The sequence below is a fragment of the Poecilia formosa genome, unplaced genomic scaffold (genome assembly GCF_000485575.1).
Source record: "Poecilia formosa unplaced genomic scaffold, Poecilia_formosa-5.1.2 Scaffold261, whole genome shotgun sequence".
NCBI classification, from domain to species: domain Eukaryota; kingdom Metazoa; phylum Chordata; class Actinopteri; order Cyprinodontiformes; family Poeciliidae; genus Poecilia; species Poecilia formosa.
The window spans coordinates 827,217-846,746 of record NW_006800200.1 but is presented as its reverse complement, the minus strand read 5'-3'; the positions used below and the strand labels follow the sequence as shown (position 1 = coordinate 846,746).

General features: G+C 40.8%; 1 protein-coding gene across 2 annotated transcripts in view; it reads right to left on the bottom strand.

Annotated features, from left to right (window-relative positions):
* Nucleotides 1–19,530, bottom strand: part of myo1ea (myosin IEa) — a 53,522-nt gene that overhangs the window by 15,612 nt on the left and 18,380 nt on the right. For both annotated transcript variants that reach the window (XM_007570465.2, XM_007570466.2), the window contains exons 3-15: nt 19,433–19,522; nt 17,797–17,891; nt 13,165–13,252; nt 11,106–11,195; nt 10,099–10,230; nt 8,722–8,856; nt 8,480–8,612; nt 3,088–3,284; nt 2,927–3,007; nt 2,596–2,682; nt 2,424–2,507; nt 813–980; nt 116–201 (exon numbers count right to left, since the gene is read on the bottom strand). In XM_007570465.2, coding sequence (XP_007570527.1) covers nt 116–201; nt 813–980; nt 2,424–2,507; nt 2,596–2,682; nt 2,927–3,007; nt 3,088–3,284; nt 8,480–8,612; nt 8,722–8,856; nt 10,099–10,230; nt 11,106–11,195; nt 13,165–13,252; nt 17,797–17,891; nt 19,433–19,522 — 1,466 coding nt within the window. The remainder of the gene's footprint in view (nt 1–115; nt 202–812; nt 981–2,423; nt 2,508–2,595; nt 2,683–2,926; nt 3,008–3,087; nt 3,285–8,479; nt 8,613–8,721; nt 8,857–10,098; nt 10,231–11,105; nt 11,196–13,164; nt 13,253–17,796; nt 17,892–19,432; nt 19,523–19,530) is intronic.

Sequence of the window (19,530 nt, the reverse complement as noted above, 5' to 3'; positions counted from 1 at the left end):
AAAACCTCTGCAGATGTCAGTCAGATGTGGTTAATTAAAGCCAAATGGATGTGAAGAGAAGATTCCTCCACTAGTGCAGCCATAAAACGCTGCGCATGTGTTGGTGTGTGCTTACATCTCGCTGCTCTGCATCAGCTCAATGAGGTCAGTGAACAGGACATCTCTGTTCCTCTCGCAGAACCCGTCTGCGTCGTAGGACACCTGGAGAGAGGACACAGAGGAACATCTCGGCTTTATGGAAAACATATGATAATCATGAGTTGTGAAGAGAATTTCAGACTGAGAAGGAGAGGAATGTCTTGAGCTCAGTCATGGGAGCCTCAAGTCTTTTTTTTTTTTTTTTTTTTTGCAAGGCTCATTAAGCCTGCGGCATGTGTGCCAAGCTGAGAGCCGCCACACATCTGGAGAATGACACAGACTGGACCATATGCATTACCTCAGACTGGATCATTTTTGCTTTATGTTTAAACACAATAAGAGGTGCAATGAGAAAGAAAAACAAAACACAAAGAGAGAGACAAGCGAGGTCCGGACTGGAGCTGGTTTTCAAAGTGGAAACCTTAAAAAAGCAGCAGGATTAGTGACGCAGACTGCCAGATTGAAACACCAGCTGCATAACTGGTGTTTATGACAGATCATACGAGGAGCGGCCCTCTCGCCGAAACCATGAAAAACACACTTTAATAAGCTTCTATTTCCAGAACCGAAGCGTCAGCTGCCAGCATCAGACGAATGGCAAAACAAAGACAGGTGGACGCCGACTTTGGGGAAGCCGGTGCCAGTTTTTGCCGAACGTTTCCCCGAGCACCGACCTTGCCGGCGTAGTGATGGATGATGAAGCCCTGGTTCCAGCTGTTGAAGTGCTCGTGCGTGTTGATCTGCATCCGGAGCTTCTGCAGCATGGTCTGGTCGGCTCCCTCGCCCACGGCGTGCATGGTGGCGCACACGTCGTCCAGGATGCACATGATGCCCGGCGGGCTCTGAGATCACAGAGAAAACTCGTCATTTCTGACTTCCTTCTGCAAAACGTCTCAATATTTGGTATGAATTTGTGTCTAAAATCTTACAAAAGCTAAATGACCTTTAAAATCTGTGTCTATTAAGACATAAATCAGATTTAAAAAGCGGATCGTTACCAACAAAGCACCGCTCTGTTTCATCTGAAGCCTCAGTTGTTTCTCAGCAGCCTCTCAGACTCAAAGCGCATGTTAGCTCGACACTGGATTAGGCGGAGAGCTGAACTGTCAGGCACCGGTACAAATCCCCTGCCCCTCTCAGACGCAGCCTTGCTGTAAAGCTCTTGTTGTGGATTTGGTGGATTAAGCCTCTCAATATAAACAATCAATCAAATTAAGAGGCACGTCGAGCTGGGGCTCGAGGCAAACGGGGAGAAACTGGAGGAAGTTTTCTCAGCTCAGTAACAGGAAACACAAAATGAATAACTTATATAATATCTTCAGATTTACGCTATGACTGCTGTGGCTGTACGCATTTCTTTATGAGTTTCTGGTTGGCCAATTCAGAACATTTGAGCTAAGTGGAAACTTAAATGGAAACGCATCGCTTCCTTCTGTGGAATCACGGAAAGATTCAATAAAATCCGACAGGAAGTCAGCAAACGGATCTCATTGGTTACCATCTCCAGATGCGAAGGTGCAACATTCATCTGTTCAAACAATTATTTGCAAGTATAAACAGCATGGGGATGTGCAGAGCGTTCATGAAGGAGCTACGTTCTTTGTCAATGTGTGAGTCAACCCCAGAACAGAAAAGGTGGAGCAGGTGAGAAAATAAAGTCATGAGTCAACATGGGCTGAGAGGCCACTCAGCAAGGAAGAAGCCATTACTCAAGATACAAATTATGAAAACAACAACAACAACAAAAAAACAGATCACAGTTTGCACTCAAGACCAAAGATCTTATTCTTTTACATCTGGTCTGATAAATCAAAACCAAAATGTTTGGCAGTAATTATTCCTGTTACGTCCCAAAGCCGAGATCTGAATCAGACAGGAAAACCGCGCAGAGATGAAAAGATGTGGGAGATGAAAACTTGATTTAGTTAAAACAGTTCCATCAGAAGGAATGGGACAGATTTACAGCAAAAAATGTATTCTACCAAATACCAAGAAAAATAATAGAAACTTCTGACTGTGGCGAAAAGATCAAACAAAAAAAAGTCACTTCTTAATCAGGCATTTATATTTATGACTGTTGCAAACCTACAAGCTACACCATTCACCAGCTCATATCTATCTCTGATCAGAAAAACAAATCAAATTATTACTTTTAATCCTGGAATAAAAAGTATAAATGTTTGTTTATACAAATAATGTTTGTATAAATAATGCGGCGGGTGGTGAGCAACTATATAAACATGCGTTGTGGCCTCTTGGTGTAAATATTCTAGTGTTTGATTTACTTTGCTCTCAATGAGATCGCAGACGATCTTGTTGTTGAAGTAATCTATGGGAGTCCACTTGATGCCCTCCTGCACATACTCCTCCTACAACGTATTAAAAAAAAGGGACATTTAGACAATAAAAAACCAAAACAAAAATATGCACAACAAAGGTGAGAAGTGGAAACATCACCTGCTCCGCCTTCAGAGTCAGCTCAATAAATATCTGCTGCAGCTTCTCATTCACAAAGTTGATGCAGAACTGTTCAAATCCATTTTTCTGAAACAGAGGAGACGGTTTTTTAAAATTCGTACATTTAGGGAGAGGTTCATGTTTACAAGAAAAAACAGAGTCAAACCAACTTGTAATCAGATTAGAAAAGAAGCCGTCTCAATCATGAGATGGGCTCTAATCCGCGTGCTTTATAGATTACTTTGATCCTTTCTTTTAAATCTGTTTAAATGCTGAAGCACTTAATCTAACTCATGCCGTATTCATGTGTCGACACTTAATGAACACTCACCTGGAAGATTTCGAAGCCATAGATGTCCAGCACTCCTATATTTAACTCCTGATGATCCTTCACCATGGCTCTGTTGATGGACTGAAATCAAAGGAATCCATCTTAGCTGCCGCAGCGAAACATTTCGGCACATTAAAACCTCGGCAAACGTTCACGGATACCTCGACCAGGTAGTCGAAGACGCGCGAATGCAGGGCTTTGGAGAGAGCGTCCCGGGTGTAGCAGGCCTGCTCCACGTTCAGCGTCACGTCGATGGACTCCTTTGTGTTGCCCCACTTGCTGTCCATCTTTCTGCTCGTCAGCTTCTCCTTTAGCCGGTCCTGGTCGATGCCGAGCAGAAACGCAGGAAATGCTAAAACTGAGAAAGAAAAAAAAGATAAGAAGGCATTAAAGAGGATTCTGTGATTCTCAGAGTGGATTTGTTTGAGATTCTCCAACGTACTGTTCAGATATATAAAAACAAATGTGCAAAATAATTAAACTAGGTCACAGTTTGAGTATTTCTGTAACCTTCTGTTGAATAAATATGCACATTTCTGATGACTTTAAGGGTTTTAAGCGTACAGAGCTTTCTAAGGGTCATGGCGAAACATTTTTCTTTTGCGTTCCCTTTTAATACGTTGCGTCGCTTAATGTAACCTTTTCTGGTCTATTTTACATGCAGTCATAAATGTGAATTTAAAATTTCAAATATATGCAGATGAAAAGAACCTCAGTGAAAAAGTGTATATATATTTTTATCTCTTTGGTGCAAAAAACTGATTGAAAATCGATTTATTCACTGCATGTTTGTGAAAGGTTGAGATGGAACTGCACAAAAAAAAAAAAAACTGTCAGACGACTTTATTACTCTCTGAAAGTAACTCTGAAATAGTCAAAATAGTTTGGATGTATTTTTTCCTTTCTTGGCTTCTTGAGGAAAGTTTTTGTTTATATCTTAGAAGGAAAGGAAAGAGATAAAAAGTCCATGTTTGGCCTGTTTTGCTTTTCCATTTTGCACATAGGTTTGTGGTGCATTTCTATCCTACAGAAAAAGATATAAAACTTCAGATACCTCACAAATGAGATTTCAACATACATGGAAAACCTTACAAAAACCTAAAATTAGAGCGGAAAGTACAGCGGCCACTGTAAAAAAGACTTTTAGTATTCAATTATGCAGCATGAACTGATCAGTACATGCATTGCCTCGTCACTGCGAGGTAAACTAAATGCTTTTGCGAGGGAATGCAAAAGACAAATCCTCCATTTCTCCTATGGGGCTCTCTATGAGCAAAATATCATTCAATATGTTAAAAAATTTGATTTAATGACGAACACGTACTAATTCCCACACGTGAACTGACAAAGCAGAGAGGCATTTCTATGAACGGCAACATGCAAATCGATCTGCAGGACGGCACTCGTTCGAGAAGCTGCCTCTCCTTCGTTTTGCATGCTAGTAAAACGCTAAAAACTGGGTTCTCCAACAGGTTTCTCTTTTTACTTTTTGCACTTCATTTATTGCTTTCAATACGCTTTACATTTTTTGGAACTACAAGAAACTTTCCTCGTAATCCTAATGTGCAGAAAGGTTGTTGCTACAGAAACCAGTGTCTCAGACGGCTAAACCGATTTCGGCTCTGCAGAGAACTGGGAGAACAATGGTTTTAGCCAAACACTTGAAAGAAAAACTTAGCTCGCCACCGTGACCCGGTGTTGATGTTGTCCCTGGAGAACCCCTCCCTGCCTTATTACAGTGACTCACTTCCCCTAGAAGGAAATAACTCTCAGGCCTGCGTCTGGGAATGCTTCGGACCGCGGTGGTGGCTCCTGTATGGGAGATTAGGCTACGGCTGACCATACGCCCACTTCAATCGAGTGAGAAACACCTCCCATGTGTTTAGAGTTGACTGTACAGGATGACCCAAATTCTGTTTGTTTTACACATTGTCCAGCGTTCAGTGACAATGCTCCAACAGGCTTCCTGCAGCAGATTTGTTAGTCAAAGCATCAGAGAGTAAAAAGAGCAGCAGATGGGATGATGATTACAGCCCAATTACAGTCGATGCTTCCTTTCATTAAAAAAAAATTAAAATGATTTGGTCAAGTTTTCAAGATTTTACAGAAATAAATACGGAGGTGGTTTATATCTGTATGCTGTTTGGAAAACATGCAACACTGTTGTCCAAGTGGACGATATGATGACTTGCAATAACAACTTCAGCATGCAGAGTTGATGTCTTCCTGCTTTCAGATTATTAAAAGCATAGACCCAACATCTAACCTGATGATGGGAAAAAAATTAAATGCATCATTTCCATTCGTAGTAGACATTGGTTGCCGGGCGTAATGACATCCTAATGCTCTCTTAAAACATTTTCTGCAGCTTTAAGCAGCAGGAAAACAAGCATCCCAGAATATGTTCACAGATCATGAACCGTAAAATTAGCTAATGTTTCTTCCCAGCAGCTCTTTACAACGTTAGTGTTGCCTGCACTAATGGCCTACAGCATACTTTGTAAGGGCCAAATCAAAACTTAAAAATGTCAATAATGAGGTGGAAAAAGGTTCAAAAGATAGTTTTTAAAAAAAGCTGGTTCCGTTTGCTTATTTGAAGTCGATTTGTGAATTTGATTTGTACTTGGAAGATAAATTTCAAACTTCCATGTAGGAAAATATCATTTTTTACCCATCAAAATTTGAATTATGTCTCAGGCCCCCAGGTTTAACATGCAATATGGCCGCCACTTGTTAAAATTTATGGGAATAATCTGCTTATTTGCACATGTGATTATTTTATATCTCATCGGACTTAGAGCTCCATCTGTGATTTCATGTTGAAGTTGAAGTTAATTTGTGTAGCACAATTCAGCAACAAGGCAGGTCAAAGCGCTTTTTATCATAAAAACACAATGTAAAGCTTTTGTTAAGGTCTAGAATGAAGACAGAAGCTTTGCTTGTTACTAATGACTGAATTACACAATTTTTTTACTTCCATCTTTTGATTTCTGGGAAGAATCAAACACAGGATCAGCCTTCTTTAAATCAAAACATACATAAGAAAAGAAAAAAAAAACAATCACTGCTTAAATGTACTTTGATTGTGCAAGTGAAGTTATGACTTTTATAAAAATGTGTTCCCACCAAATAAGTATTTCCTGTAGTCTCTGCCCGTCGTCACTAAGCTCACAGTGGCTGAGAACAAATCTCAGGATTCGTTCAGAGATTCACAACTAAATACATCTGTGCCATTTGACCCACTCCTCTGTGTCACTTTCAAAGAGTCAAAAAAGCAGAACTATTAAAGCCAGTGGAAATGTTGAGTGGCCATTTTGACACCAGTCCAGATGAAACAGCAAGGCTCTTTCACCAACTACATGTCATACTTGGAGATTTGAAATTCAGTATTTAGCGGTAAAACTTAAACTACTAAGTGAAAAATGAATAAATTACATTTACTGGTTGTCAGAGTTTTATTTTTTTACTTTATTTTTTAGTAATTCAGATGCATGTTTAATTCTAAAGATGTACAGAGGAGAAAGTGTGAGAACCTGATGCTTTTGGTGAAGAGCAAGAAGTTGTGCGACTCATTCTGCTCTCTGTCACAAACAAGCTGATTAAAATACGAAAGAAGCCGGTGACTCATCCTGGACTCAGAAATTAATGCACTGAAATAGCTGGTGTGTGTTGGTGGGAGGAGCGAGCTGGCTGATTAAAGCTGACTGGATTTTTTCCTAAAAAGGCAAATCTCAGTTAGTTGGGATTGTAGAGGAAACGCTTTAATGTGCTACAGCAAATAGCCTGCAAGCTGTTTTTGTTTTTCCTTTGGGAGGAAAAGCAGCCTGTCTCAGACAGCTTTTCAGCTGAATGCGCAGAAATTTAGGGAACCATGAGATCACAAATCAAAGGTGTGAGATGGACAGAGTGATTCTGCTGCGAACAACTCGACTTTAGTCTCAATACGTCACAGCAGATCTATGAAGCGTTGTGAGTAAATGTCTGTTTGCAAGTGTTAATGAGTAACTCTGTTCATTTCTGTTGATTTATGTTAGAAAAAGAGACAAAGCAAGCAAGGAGGGCAAAGTTGAGATTATCGAGAACCTGCTGATACCCAAGAGTGAGTCGTATGCCTCACTTACTCAGGTTGTTTCTTGTTGCAACACCACAGGACATGTAAACAAAGTGCGCTGCAAAAACAAAATATCACAATGTACTCCCGTCTAGTTTCTAGTGCAAATATCTTAAATAAGACAAGAGTAACTTACAAGTATCTATTCTGCAAGATACAAGAACTTATTTTAAGCCAATAATTCCTTGATATTAATTTTTTTTAAAAAGTGCTCGTTGAACTGGCAGATTGTTTTTCCACTTTTAACATTTCAATATGCCAATGAAACTAATAATTAAAAAAATAATAATAATTAAGGAATTATTAACTTCAAACAAACTTCTACATCTTGCTGAAAAGTTATTTGAAAGTTATAGACTTGAAATAAGACAAGATTAAGACATTTTCAAAAGAAACTGGATCACAAACACTTGGTCAGATTTTGTAGCGTGAACATAATAATGACCAGTGCAGGTAGACACAGTGGCGTCTTTTGCAGGATCAAACTAAAGAAATTATTGCGAGAATTGATTGCTACACAATAAAATGCACCAGGTAGGAGTGTTTTTTCTAACATTTTAGGGAAACGGCGGAAGAGGAATCATTACAGTCAGCCTGTTGGGAAACATTTCAGAAGGAGCTGCAAGATAATTTACTTGTATCAACAAGTAAGTTATTCAAATCGTAGAGATTTAAGGCTCTCATTTATTTCCACCTACAGATGAAGAGTCTTGGTTGTTATTCTGATTCTTTTTGTATTTCCAAACATCCACAGAAACCCTCTCTAGACAGGGTGCAAAGATAAGCATGTTCACATCTTTGAGGTTCTAATTATTGATTATATAATACAATCAGACTTTTACACCGAGACCGTCTGTACAGAAAGTCCAAAACTTTTGGGTTTCTAAATGCAACCATACGGTGAGGCTGAGAAGAGCAGGAAAGAGCAGAAATTATGAAGTGCCACTATTACGTCTGCACAGAACAGACTGCGGCTTTGTTCTCTGGTCCTGTCCAAGACATTATAGAGATTTGGTTATGAAAGATGGAGAAAATAATAAAATAAAGCAGCAGCAGCAGCAGGCGAGAAGAAACGGGATAGGCGAGAGAGTGTTTTTTTTTTCCAACATCGGTTTTGCCTTTGACAAAAGTCCAGTTGTGCAAAAATAACTTTATTTTCTGGTAGTCCACCATAAGACAGGGTTCCTTCAGACTTCTGGCAGCAGGCCTGCATTAACACAGTAAAACTTTAGGGTGTGTATGTGAGAGAGAGAGAATGTGGTATGGGAGAAATATCCTCCAAAGCCAGCCAGAGACAGACAGCTCAGCCATCACCCCTCTAACAACATCAGAGCCACAGGTTTGTTTCTGAGTCTGCAAACTCTCCTGCGTCACTTCGTGCCAAACTGAACCGCCTCAGCAGCCGAATAAGAGCAGAAATGTGAAACAGTCGCTCCGCTTACACTCCTCGCTCTCCACAGCAGCGTAGTTGCCCGACTCTCTGAAGGTGATGTTCCCCACATGAAGGACTCCGGCCACAATCTGAAGCACCATGGACCGGTCGTCTGCGGAGATGCCGATCACGTCCATGGCTTGCTGCAGAAACGGGCGGGAAGAGAAATATTCTGCGTCATCGGGATGCGTGCTCCAACGTCTTCTGAAGAAGTTTCACATGGGCGAATGGAGAGCAAAGAGAAAACCGTACCACCGTTTCCAGAAATTCACTCTTATCGTTGATGTCGTCCACTTTGTAGGAACCGGACTGGTTGAGGTAGGAGTAGTAATCCAGGCTAGTGATTCCCAGACTCTTCTTCTGTTCTCCACTGGCTCCTTCGATCAGCTGTGGAGCAGAGGGTCATAGTTTATGTGAACGTGTAAATATTTCTTCATGCTAAAACAACTTTGTGAAGAGAAGAAAACAAACCATCTTTAAAAAGTACAGATTCTTCAATATATTGACATAAACATTCAGGGGTTTTTTCCCCCTGCATTGTCTGTGATAAAATGTTTAGCTGCTCCAAAGTCTTAAGACACAGAAATATAAATTTGTTAGAAAATAATCAAAATGTCCATTTATTCAAAAAGTAAAACTCACATATTATATATTTTAACATATTAATTCTGTCCATCGTGGTGAATGTGGCTCACAATTAATAAGAACCTAAAAGGAAGTTTCCCAGAGGATTTAAATATTAAATCTAAGCAATGAAAACTATTTTAATATGAAAATGTCCATTTCCTGTCCAGTATATGCACTCAGTGCTTGAGCGAGGTTTCGTTTTGGATTAATTACTGCAACAATGCAGCCTGTCACTCTAATGAGGAGTTAAAGCAGCTCAGGTTGCTTCTGCATTGTTGGGAAAATAAGCACAGTGACACCAGAACCGACACCTGCAGCAACGGGGACAGGCGTCAGGTCAGAATGGAAAAATTAAATCATTTTCTCCATGTCAGCAGGAAAAGGTGAAATCACTCTCTGTGAAAACTTTCTTTCTCTTATAGTCCAGATGAGACACTAGTGATGCTCTGTCTCAATATTTGGAAATTGTCTTTTTTTTTTTCCCCCCAAGCCAAACATGTTTATATTCTAGGATGAAAAAATATTTGTAATGTTTTTCTTTCATGTAATATTTTGATCTTGTGAGAAAATGAAGCTCTGGTTTACGCTAGTGGTAAGCTCATCTTCAAAAAAAAAAGCAGAAGTAGACGCTTGAAACTGATTAGAGTCTAACAAATCTAGAAAGAAGCATTTCAATGTCTCCTAACACAAGCAGACGACAACCAGCCAGCAGCCATTATGCAGCTGAACATTTTTTACATAGCTCTCCTTTTTGTTCACCCTGAAGGAACAGGAGCATCACAACCTAAACATTTTTCAAAAATAAAACATAATTTTAAGAGCTTGACCCAAAACCTCCACAAGCAGTGAAAACTTCTGAACCTTTTCTGTTATATTCTGCCTGTCACAGAGTTTGGATCTTTCTTTTTAATTTTTTTTTTTAAACCGGGCCAGGCCTCAGGCTATGCACAAACCCTCACCCCAAAAAAACTAATAAAACATTAATGTTTTTCCCAGATTCACCTGATAGAAAATATGGAAACTCCTTTCTCCAGGATTCCTCGTGACGACACGTGACTTCTCCAGCAGGAAGTTGGAAATTTTTCCGCCATCTGGTTCGCCGCCGGAACTGAACTGAATCTCAAAGTATTTCCCCTGTTGGATCAAAGGATTTTTCTTTAGTACTGTAGCTGGATAAAATGAAGCTGGAAATACAGATGTATGGTCCAAGTTTCAGGCACCTGGCCATTTAAACGGCTGCTGTCGCGCGTGCGTGCGTGCGCGCGTGCGCGCGTGCGTGCGTGCGTGCGTGCGTGCGTGCGTGCGTGCGTATACATTGACTATATATAAATCGGACCAGACTCTTTTTCCAGGTTCTGGACTCCAGACAAACCTGTAATGTATCAGTTTCAGTCAAGCTGGGAGCAGAGGCCCAAAGCTGAACATAGGATCTATTTGTTCAGTGTTTTCAAATGTTGTGATCTCAGGCCATCAGTGCCAACCCACTAAGTTTTTTTTTTCTTTCTTTTTCTTCAAAACCAATTTAAAATATCTTTATGGAATCTAGCCTGCGTGGGAATTTAACCAGGAAACTTTGGTGAAATGTTGTGGAAAGTAAACTTTTGCCAGTTTTTGCTGGCTTTAAATGTTCATCTCAGCTAAAAAGCAGAGAGGCCTGCATGTTTCTGTGTCCTAAAGAGCATTTTCCTGTGAACCAGGGAGGCTCATGCAAGAAAACTAGAGAATATAATCCATTAGTAAACATTTTATTTAAAAAAAAAAAAAAGTCTAATCTAGAGGTGTGCCACAAAAATCCTCCTACTGTAACATAGCTGTAAGGTATGTGGTTTCTTGTGAGTCATATAATAGAGGATTTATTATCATTTAGATGAAGAAGTCCAAGAAAAACAGGAAAAAAATGTCTGGAAGGGATTTTAAAACCACTTTCTGTGTTAAAAATCTGGATTTTGATGCGTTTTCAATGTTTAAGCCACTTCAATTCACAAACAACCGAGCGTCGAAGGCCTTACAAATCTGCTGGAGTTGTTGTTTCTCAGAGTCTTGGCGTTTCCAAAGGCCTCCAGCAGCGGGTTGGACTGCAGGATGATGTCTTTGACGTGCTGCGGGGAGACAAACGCACAGGCAGGTAAGAGACGGCGCAACATTTCACACCCTTGCCGGCAGCCGGGTCTGGAAGTTTCCACTCAGACACGGGCGCAGGCGGCCGCATGGACGCATATGCAGCCGCGCGCACGTCTGCAGACAGCACGCACACGGACGGTCTGGAGGACATTATCCTTTCTGCGAGCCATGTGCGCGTCAGAAACACATGAGTTTCCAATCTTTACAGCAGACAGCGAGGTTCCCTCTTCTGTTATTGCTCACAGGAGCTGAATGGAATCTTTTTCTTTTGCCTAAACTCAGTTTTTCACTGAGAAAAAAAAAAAGGGGTCGAACAGTTCAACTTTGGTAGAAAACGCTGAAGAAAGTAACCGGTTTATGGAATAATCTTCGTGTACGGTGCTGCGCACCAAAAGTGCTCATCTTTTTACAACACTTCAGCGTATTTTACTGGGGTTTATACGAGAGGACATCACAAAGTAGTGAGTCACTGCAAAGTAAAAGAAATATTTCCAGTGGTTTTCAGAGTCTCCTTTGTAAGGAATTTAAATAAGTGTGATGGTATTCGGGTCCCTTCACTCGAATACCAAAACTCCCTTTTGAAACTCCTTCAGAGATCTCCTAATTAGTAAATAAAGAGACCAGGAAACACAGCAAACATGTCAGGAAAAAAGCTGCAGAGAAGTTTAAACTGGAATTAAATGCAGTTAATATCTCAAGCTTCAAATATCGAGCAGAGCACTGTTGAATGTGAAAATGTAAAGAATAAGGAAAGCCTATTAAGAATCAGACGAGCAGCCAAGAGCCACACGGTGGTGGCAGCCTCATGCTGCGGGAAGGCTTTTCTTCAGCAGAGACACTGCAGCTGGTTCAAAGCAAAGGGAAGACAGATGAAGCTACACTTTAAAGAAAACATTTGCATTTAAATCTGTAGCTGCAGCTAAAGGTGCTTCTACAAACTACCGACTGACTCGGGCGCCATGAATGCAAACGCAGGCCAGATTTCTCTAAATATATTTGAAGAAACTTTTCAAAACCATCCATTTATCCGTGTGCTTCCACTGTGGTGCTACGAACTCATCTGTGTTGGTCTGTCATCTAAAAAACTGACTGAAAGAAAACGGAAAAATCTCAAGGGGCATGAACAATTCTGCAAGTTGCTGCAGAATGCGTTCTCCAACGCCGTCGTGCTGAACAAGAAACAAAAAAGGATAATAGAGGTTTAACATTTCATTAAATAAAACGTTTCAAGTGAGTAACGTTCAGTGAGCTGCATTTATTCTGTAGCCTTTTCTTCTGACAAAAACATCTCCACCATTTCTGATTCTGCCTCGGTGGAAGCAGCTCTGAGCAGATTAGGCATATGCTTAAAAAAAAAAAAAACAATCTTGGTTTGGGAGGAGGTGCAGTTCCTGATCAAACTTTAGATCTTCATCAAGATTAGGAGCTGGACATCTGCTGGACTGGAGGGTTTGGGGGGACGCCAGATGGCTGGAGGGGGGCTGGGAGGGTAAGAGGCTGCTGATGATGGAGAAGAAATCCATCCTCCTTATGGGGAAGAAGTAAAAAAACTACAGGATTCTCTGATTTTACACAAACGGCTTCGACTATTTCTTACTGCGTTACACGAGTAGACGCAGGCCGAGGGCTTTTACATATTATGAAAATGTTGTACAGACGAGAGAAAAAAAGTTAAAGCCGTTTTGTGCAAACAAATGTACTAAAACTTCTTAAACAGAAATATGATTTTAACAAACACAATAAGAATGCTGCATTCTCTGAATATGCCTCATCCAGAGCTGAGCTGTTTTACGTTTTATTTAACTGTCAAATAATGTATTTTTGGACAGTAATGGTTTATTTTGCATTGAGGTTTCTCATACATTCCCTCAGACATCAACCGTCTGTCCAATAAAGCACCAGAAAATATTCTCATGTGCTGAGAGAGGACGATCAGATCGTCTTTACCTGAACTCTCGGTCCGCCTCCTGACACTTTGGAGATGTAGCCCATGATATATTTGGCTGCCACAGTCTTCCCAGCTCCGCTCTCTCCACTGAAAAGCAAAAAAAAAATAAATAAATAAAAAAAATCCTTAAATACATGGTTTATGAGCCTCTGGGATTAATTTAAAGGCATCTAATATTTTAAGAACCAATGCAGGTGAATCGTTTCCAATATTTTAACAATTCGCTTGAAAGTTTGTGGAGCTTCCTTGTCGTTCTCACCCGTCACCAACTCCTGCATGTCAAAAGTTAATCCCTGCTGAAAACGATTTCAGAACATTTTGAGTTACTGTTAAATGTTGCACCAGATGTGTAAAGTTGGCGTTCAAGTCTTATGACTGCGCTTCAGATAAAATCCCTCCAAACTACATACAAATGTCGGCATAAATGCCAGAGGTCTGGTTTTGTTTTGTTGTTTTTTAGTCTCTCCTGTTCTAAAACCTGCTTGATACGACTGCCAGGAGCAACAGCATCACTGTGTGCAATGGAAAACACTTGTTTGCTCTGTTGGCGTTAGCTTTTAGGGTCTGGTGGGGTAAAACTGAAACAAAACGATAACAATACCTGGACTTGCTTTACTTAAAAATAAACACATTTGTTTGGGCAGGTATGATGACAGCAGAGATTTAAACATTTTAAAAAAACTTCCCTCCTGGTGTTTATTTAAGGATCTACTGCAGTGGTGGAGACTATTCCTCCTAGGATCCACCCAAAGCATTACAATGAAAACATCCTTTACAAAAAAAAGACATAAATTAAACATGAAATTCAAATTAACCACATCCGAGTAACGCAAATGTTTGTTGAGTCCCATCAACTATAGGTTTTAAAAAAACGTGAAAACATTAAAATCACTCAATTTATTCACTCGTGTTTTGTAAATTTACACAAAACATTCTGAAACTGCTGATGTCAAACCTTTTGATGAAGATAATAACTTTGGTAGGTGATGCTATAAAACTAGATCTATGAGAACAGATGTGCTTTGCATACTTAGAACCACTTTATGCAAAAATGCAAACATACCGACAGAACATAAGGTTAATTAAATCACTAATTTATCCACTTATCTACCATCAGACACATCTTTTAATCAGTCCACCTTTAGCAACGTTGATGGTCAGTCAAGTCTTTCCACCACAAACGCGCTCAGCCGTGTCTTCATGAACTGACCTTTGTGTGCTTGTGCTGAGTCATGTTGAAAAGGAAGGGAGCAAAATTTCATCCTAAATATCTTGGTATGAATCCAGGATTAAAAATTCATTTCACTGGAACCAAGTAAGTCAAGCCCAGTTTCTAAAAAAAAAAAAAAAAAAAAAAAAAAAACACACAAGCCCACGTCATAATCCTCCCTCCACCAAACTTTACGGCTGATGCAGAAGAGGTTAGGACACCTTAACGTAAGCATTTCGATTGGCGAGCAATTACTTCTCATATTTATAACCAAACTAGATTTTGTTCTAAAATAAAAACCCTGCAAAAATAAAACTTTATTGAAACGCAACTCATCAACTCAGTATGGAAAGCATTTTCCGGTTCATGCTATTCCTGGAAGCTGAGTATGTTTACCCTCGATGCAAATCTGCTGTGTGCTGACCATAAGGCTCAGAGGACTTTACATGTTTCTGAGCTGCAAAGCAGGGAAATGCAGACACAAAGTCATACTAATGGTTGCAGATCAGAGGAAGTTGGACACCATGATGCACACACTGAGCCTAATGAATAAAAAGGTTCTGATTGTTAAACTAAACAGAGTTCCCTCATCATAAAGCCACATATCTGAATACTAAGAGCTCTGAAAACATAACAATGTGAGGAGAATTAAATATATCAACTCAAATGCAGAAAAAGTATCATCATTCACATCTGGGCATGTTGTTTTCTTTTTTTTTTCCTCGTTGCCTTGAACTGTACTGGACTTCTAGTTTCTGCGATCCACGCGGTTTGGCAGCAAATGACGGTGAAGTCTGTTCTTTTTTTTTCCTGCCTTAAAGCAGAGTCAGGTTAGAGAAGCTGCTGTGAGAAACACAGCTGCAGACTGTTAAGGGGCTGCCAGAGGAAGTCATGGAAGCGACTCTATTACACAGCAGTCTCTATAAGGTTGCACCCTTCCCCCTATGCAGCTCCGTGTGCTTCGCAAATCCTAATCATTGTACGGATTTCTGCAGCGCAGCCTGAAGTCAGGCGACAAGAAGAAGCTTTATTTCAATACTTTTATTCCAAGAAATCCTCTGATCTGCCTCTGAGAGTATGGTTTTCCTCCTGGAAGTTCACCTATGAGGAGCTATTTTAGGCTCCAGTCCTGTTCCCTCTCGTTTTTGCTCTCGAATCCTAACGGCGTTGTTGGCTAACAGCGACTTATTAACCACGCCAGGGGCACATGCTGCACTAGACAACACAGAGAATGAACATTTAGGTTTCACAGATTCTTGCAAATGTAAAGAATGCAAAGGCTGCATACTTTGCTATAGTTGTGATCTGTAGACTTGTTTTTTTTTATTTGGCACACATTATGGATTTTTAAGATCTACATAAAAAAACCCTGAGATGACATGAAATGTTTACACTGAGCAGATTATAAAAGGCTAAGATTATGATTCCAATAGAGAGTTAACAATGCCAGACTTTAGGTACCGTTTCTTTAGCTGTTCTGACTAAAGACCTGTTTGACTGCCAGTAGAAAATGTAATGATAGCGTCTGGCATTTCAAAGATGTTAATGTATTCGGGTCCAGTGTACAGCAGGATGTACTGCTGGCACTGCAGCGGTGTTCGTTCCAACCTCATCTCCTTCTGCTTGTGTTTTACGTACCCTGCATCATAAAGTCCAGCGTTTGCTGACACACCTTAGAAACCGGCAGGAAAACGGCCCCTGAAGTGTCTCATTATAGCTACAGTGCCACTGCCTAAGTACAGCATTTAAAAATAACGCACCATGTAACCCGCATACATGGGCATGGTTCTTCTGCTGCCCTCTCTCTCTTGGAAAGGAAGTTGAAAAGGAAGCATACGCCAATAAAACAAAGGACTTAATGCACACAGCAAGAACTATGAGAACATTAGCAGCTTGTTAATGAAGTCACTCAGCTGATTCAGAAAGGTCACCGATGTCAGACTCTTAAACAGAGGCAGCTGCGATTGCTCGCTTTCGGTGTAGGCGAAAGCTTAAAGTCAAATATGTCACCAACTTATAGTCTAAGGCTTTGTAATTTCAACCCCCAAACAGAGAAAATTATTCCTTAAAACCAAAATAAACGCTTAGTGCAGTTCATGTAATTAAGGCTTTTCATTTTCAGACGATTACATCATCAGACCAGAAAAAATGGAAATGAAACACGCCAGATAAAATCGGAAATCAGTGCAGTTATAACAAATTAACAAGCTTGCAACTTCGCTGTTGTTTACACATGAACTCATCGATATAATCTATGATATAAGAAAGGAAAATGACAATTGAAAACCACTTATTGGTTTAAGGAGTTGCTGAGCCTCCTGTGCAGATGTGAAACAGCAGGATTCACACAAAAAAATCAAGTTTTAGTCAAACCGTTGGAGCCCGATTTAATCTGGAGCTCAATGGAGGAGGCCAAGCTGCAGTAATTCATTCTTTACAGATTGTAAAAAGAAACCACAACCCTTTTAAATTGCAGGGTTTCTGCACGTTCTGCACACAAACACCTCAGATTTGACCAGAAACCTGCAATAACTGCTTTTCTCCAGGTCTCTTCGATATGCAATTGATGGAGAATGGATTTCGACTGGAGGAGGCATTGAGTCAGAGCTGTGCAGCCATTTTCTCAGCTAATGTGAGAAAAGCCTTCAGCTGACCAGCGCAGTTCGCTGCAGCCGTTGTTTACAGATACCAGCTCATCATGAAACCACCTCCAGCTTGTGTTTGCTGATTTAGCCAATCATGAACTGTCCCTCTGTGGCTTTATGATGGAAACCGATCCAGCAACTGCTGGCCGTCCAAACAACAGGCTAAAATGCTGAAGCAGAGCTCGTTCATAGTGAGGTAAGCAATAAGGGAACCACACTGCTCAGACAGCGGGCAAACAGGATATATCTGGAAACCTGACTGCACACATTTCTGCCTCCAGCTTTGTGGTTCAAAAATGTTCCCCGGCAAACTTTACAAAAGGCGCAGGTGTTGCTCTGCCAACACCAGGAAGCTCTTCGAAAATACACCCCGACAGCTGCTGTGCTCCCAGCACACATCCTGACTTCACTCGGACCAGATCGAGCCGCACTTTCATCATTTCCCTCTTCTGGATACCATCAGATCTTTCACTATTTTAAGGATTCGACTGAAACTGAAACCGTTCTGGTGGAAAAACACCACAGGAACACCTCATTCTCAGTCAGTCAGCTGTGCTAAAAGAAACGGAGGAACCTGTTTGGCCTGTTCAGCCATTACTCCCGCATATTATCATTACCTAAGCATCTTTGTGCCACTTCGTAATCTCCACAGAGAACTACTTTTGTTTCACCCTCACAGATGCTGAATATTTTTGCAAAAATAAATAAAATGAATAAAAAAATTTAAGGCAAGAGGAGAGGGGTTGATATTTGTAGCGATCGTAAAAAGGTCTCACCTGATGATGACGCACTGGTTTTCACGGTCGATCATCATATTTCTGTACATGTTGTCTGCCAGAGCGTAGATGTGAGGAGGGTTCTCGTACTGAGCCTGCAGAGAAACGGCTTGGTCAAAACTACGGGTCAGCATGGAACCAAGCAGGAGGAAAACAGTGGTTTCTGAGTGGCAAGCAAACAAACAAAACGTTCGTCTTTCGTAAAGCGCATTCAGCAGACCGGCTGACCAAGCGCTCTGGAGTTCCGCTCCGGTTGCTAGGTGCGTTGCTAGGCGAGGGGCTGGGCTCGGTTGCTAGGTAACGGCACACTGCCCAGTTGATTGGGAGGCTTTTGAAATGGCTCACTAAAAAAACATTGACTTATTGCCAAAAAAATTGGCTTGGTGTTTATTTCTTTAAGCGCTTGTGCTGTTTTTAGAAACTCAAACAGAAAAATAAAAACATGCAAAATGTGAATTTTTGAATGAAGCGATTTCACCTATAGCAACACATGCAAACTGTGACTTGATTGTATGCATACTTTTAGAGTTTAGTAAGCCATCTAATTTGTTCTGAAACATTTCCAAACTAAGGTCAGCGTCTTCTATCAAGGTCACTGGTTAAGCCATTTTTCCCTCGACCACCACACCAGAGCTTTATCTTTATTTTTCACATTTTGCAAATAAAATCCCAAAAGGCGTAATGTGGAAAAATTTAAATAATGACAGAAGCAGCCCAGAGATCCAAGCCAACTCAGGTGGGAGAATTTTGTAGATATGATGGCTACTACTCGTCCATCAACTTCACATATTTTTTATTTTTTTTTATTTTTAATGGACACGTGGCAAAATAAAGCAATTATTGAATGAAAACCAACATAAAGTTGGCCAAAAGTGTCCTGGTCAATGTGGACCAAAAATAAAACTTTTTGGCCTATATGCAACTGCAAAACATTATGTGACAAAGCAAGCTGGTCGGAGTCGAAGGGAAGACGGATGAAGTTAAATAAAAGGGGGAAATCCTTGAAGGAAAACCAGTTTAGATCCAAAGTACTTTATCTGAGACATTCATAGACTTGCATGTTTTTATTTCTCGTGAACTGGCGATGTAAATTTGACCAGTTGTAATCTATATAAAAGTCGATACTGGAAAGAGTTTATTCAGTGAAAGCACATCCCAGCACAGTAAGGGACCAGCTTGCGTGGAGAAACAGTACACCCCTCCTAACAACGTTACGATCTGGGCCCTGGTTCTCACAGTTCACTAAGCTTCCCATTGTACCCTGTAAGCTGTGCCAAAAAGAGTGAAGCGTGGTTGTGAGCAATCTCTAAGAAAGTAAAGTGTTCTTTGGCATGAGTGACCCTGAGCGTTCTCACAGTCTGTCAGGGATTTAACTGGATTTCAGTCTGCTCCTGGCTGAAGGAGGCAGGCCCACGCTCGGCAGGCTGGCCAAGAGAGGAGGCAGACTCGAACAGGCTGTTCTAAGAAGGTGCTGCCAAGCACACTCAACGGTCGACTCCAGTTCCTGACGGGAACATCTGCGCCAAGCTGCTGGAAAGTTTGAACATCAGCGGGCTTTGTCTTTCAGGCGGCGCTCATCTCAAATTCACCCAGACAAAATGCTTCGTGTGTAAAGTCATAGCTTGGATGTACTCACGGCTCCCTGATACATCTCGATTTCCCTCTCTCCAAAGTACGGCATCTGTTTGAAGGGGTTGACGGAAATGAGCACAGGGCCGATGTACGTCTGCGGAG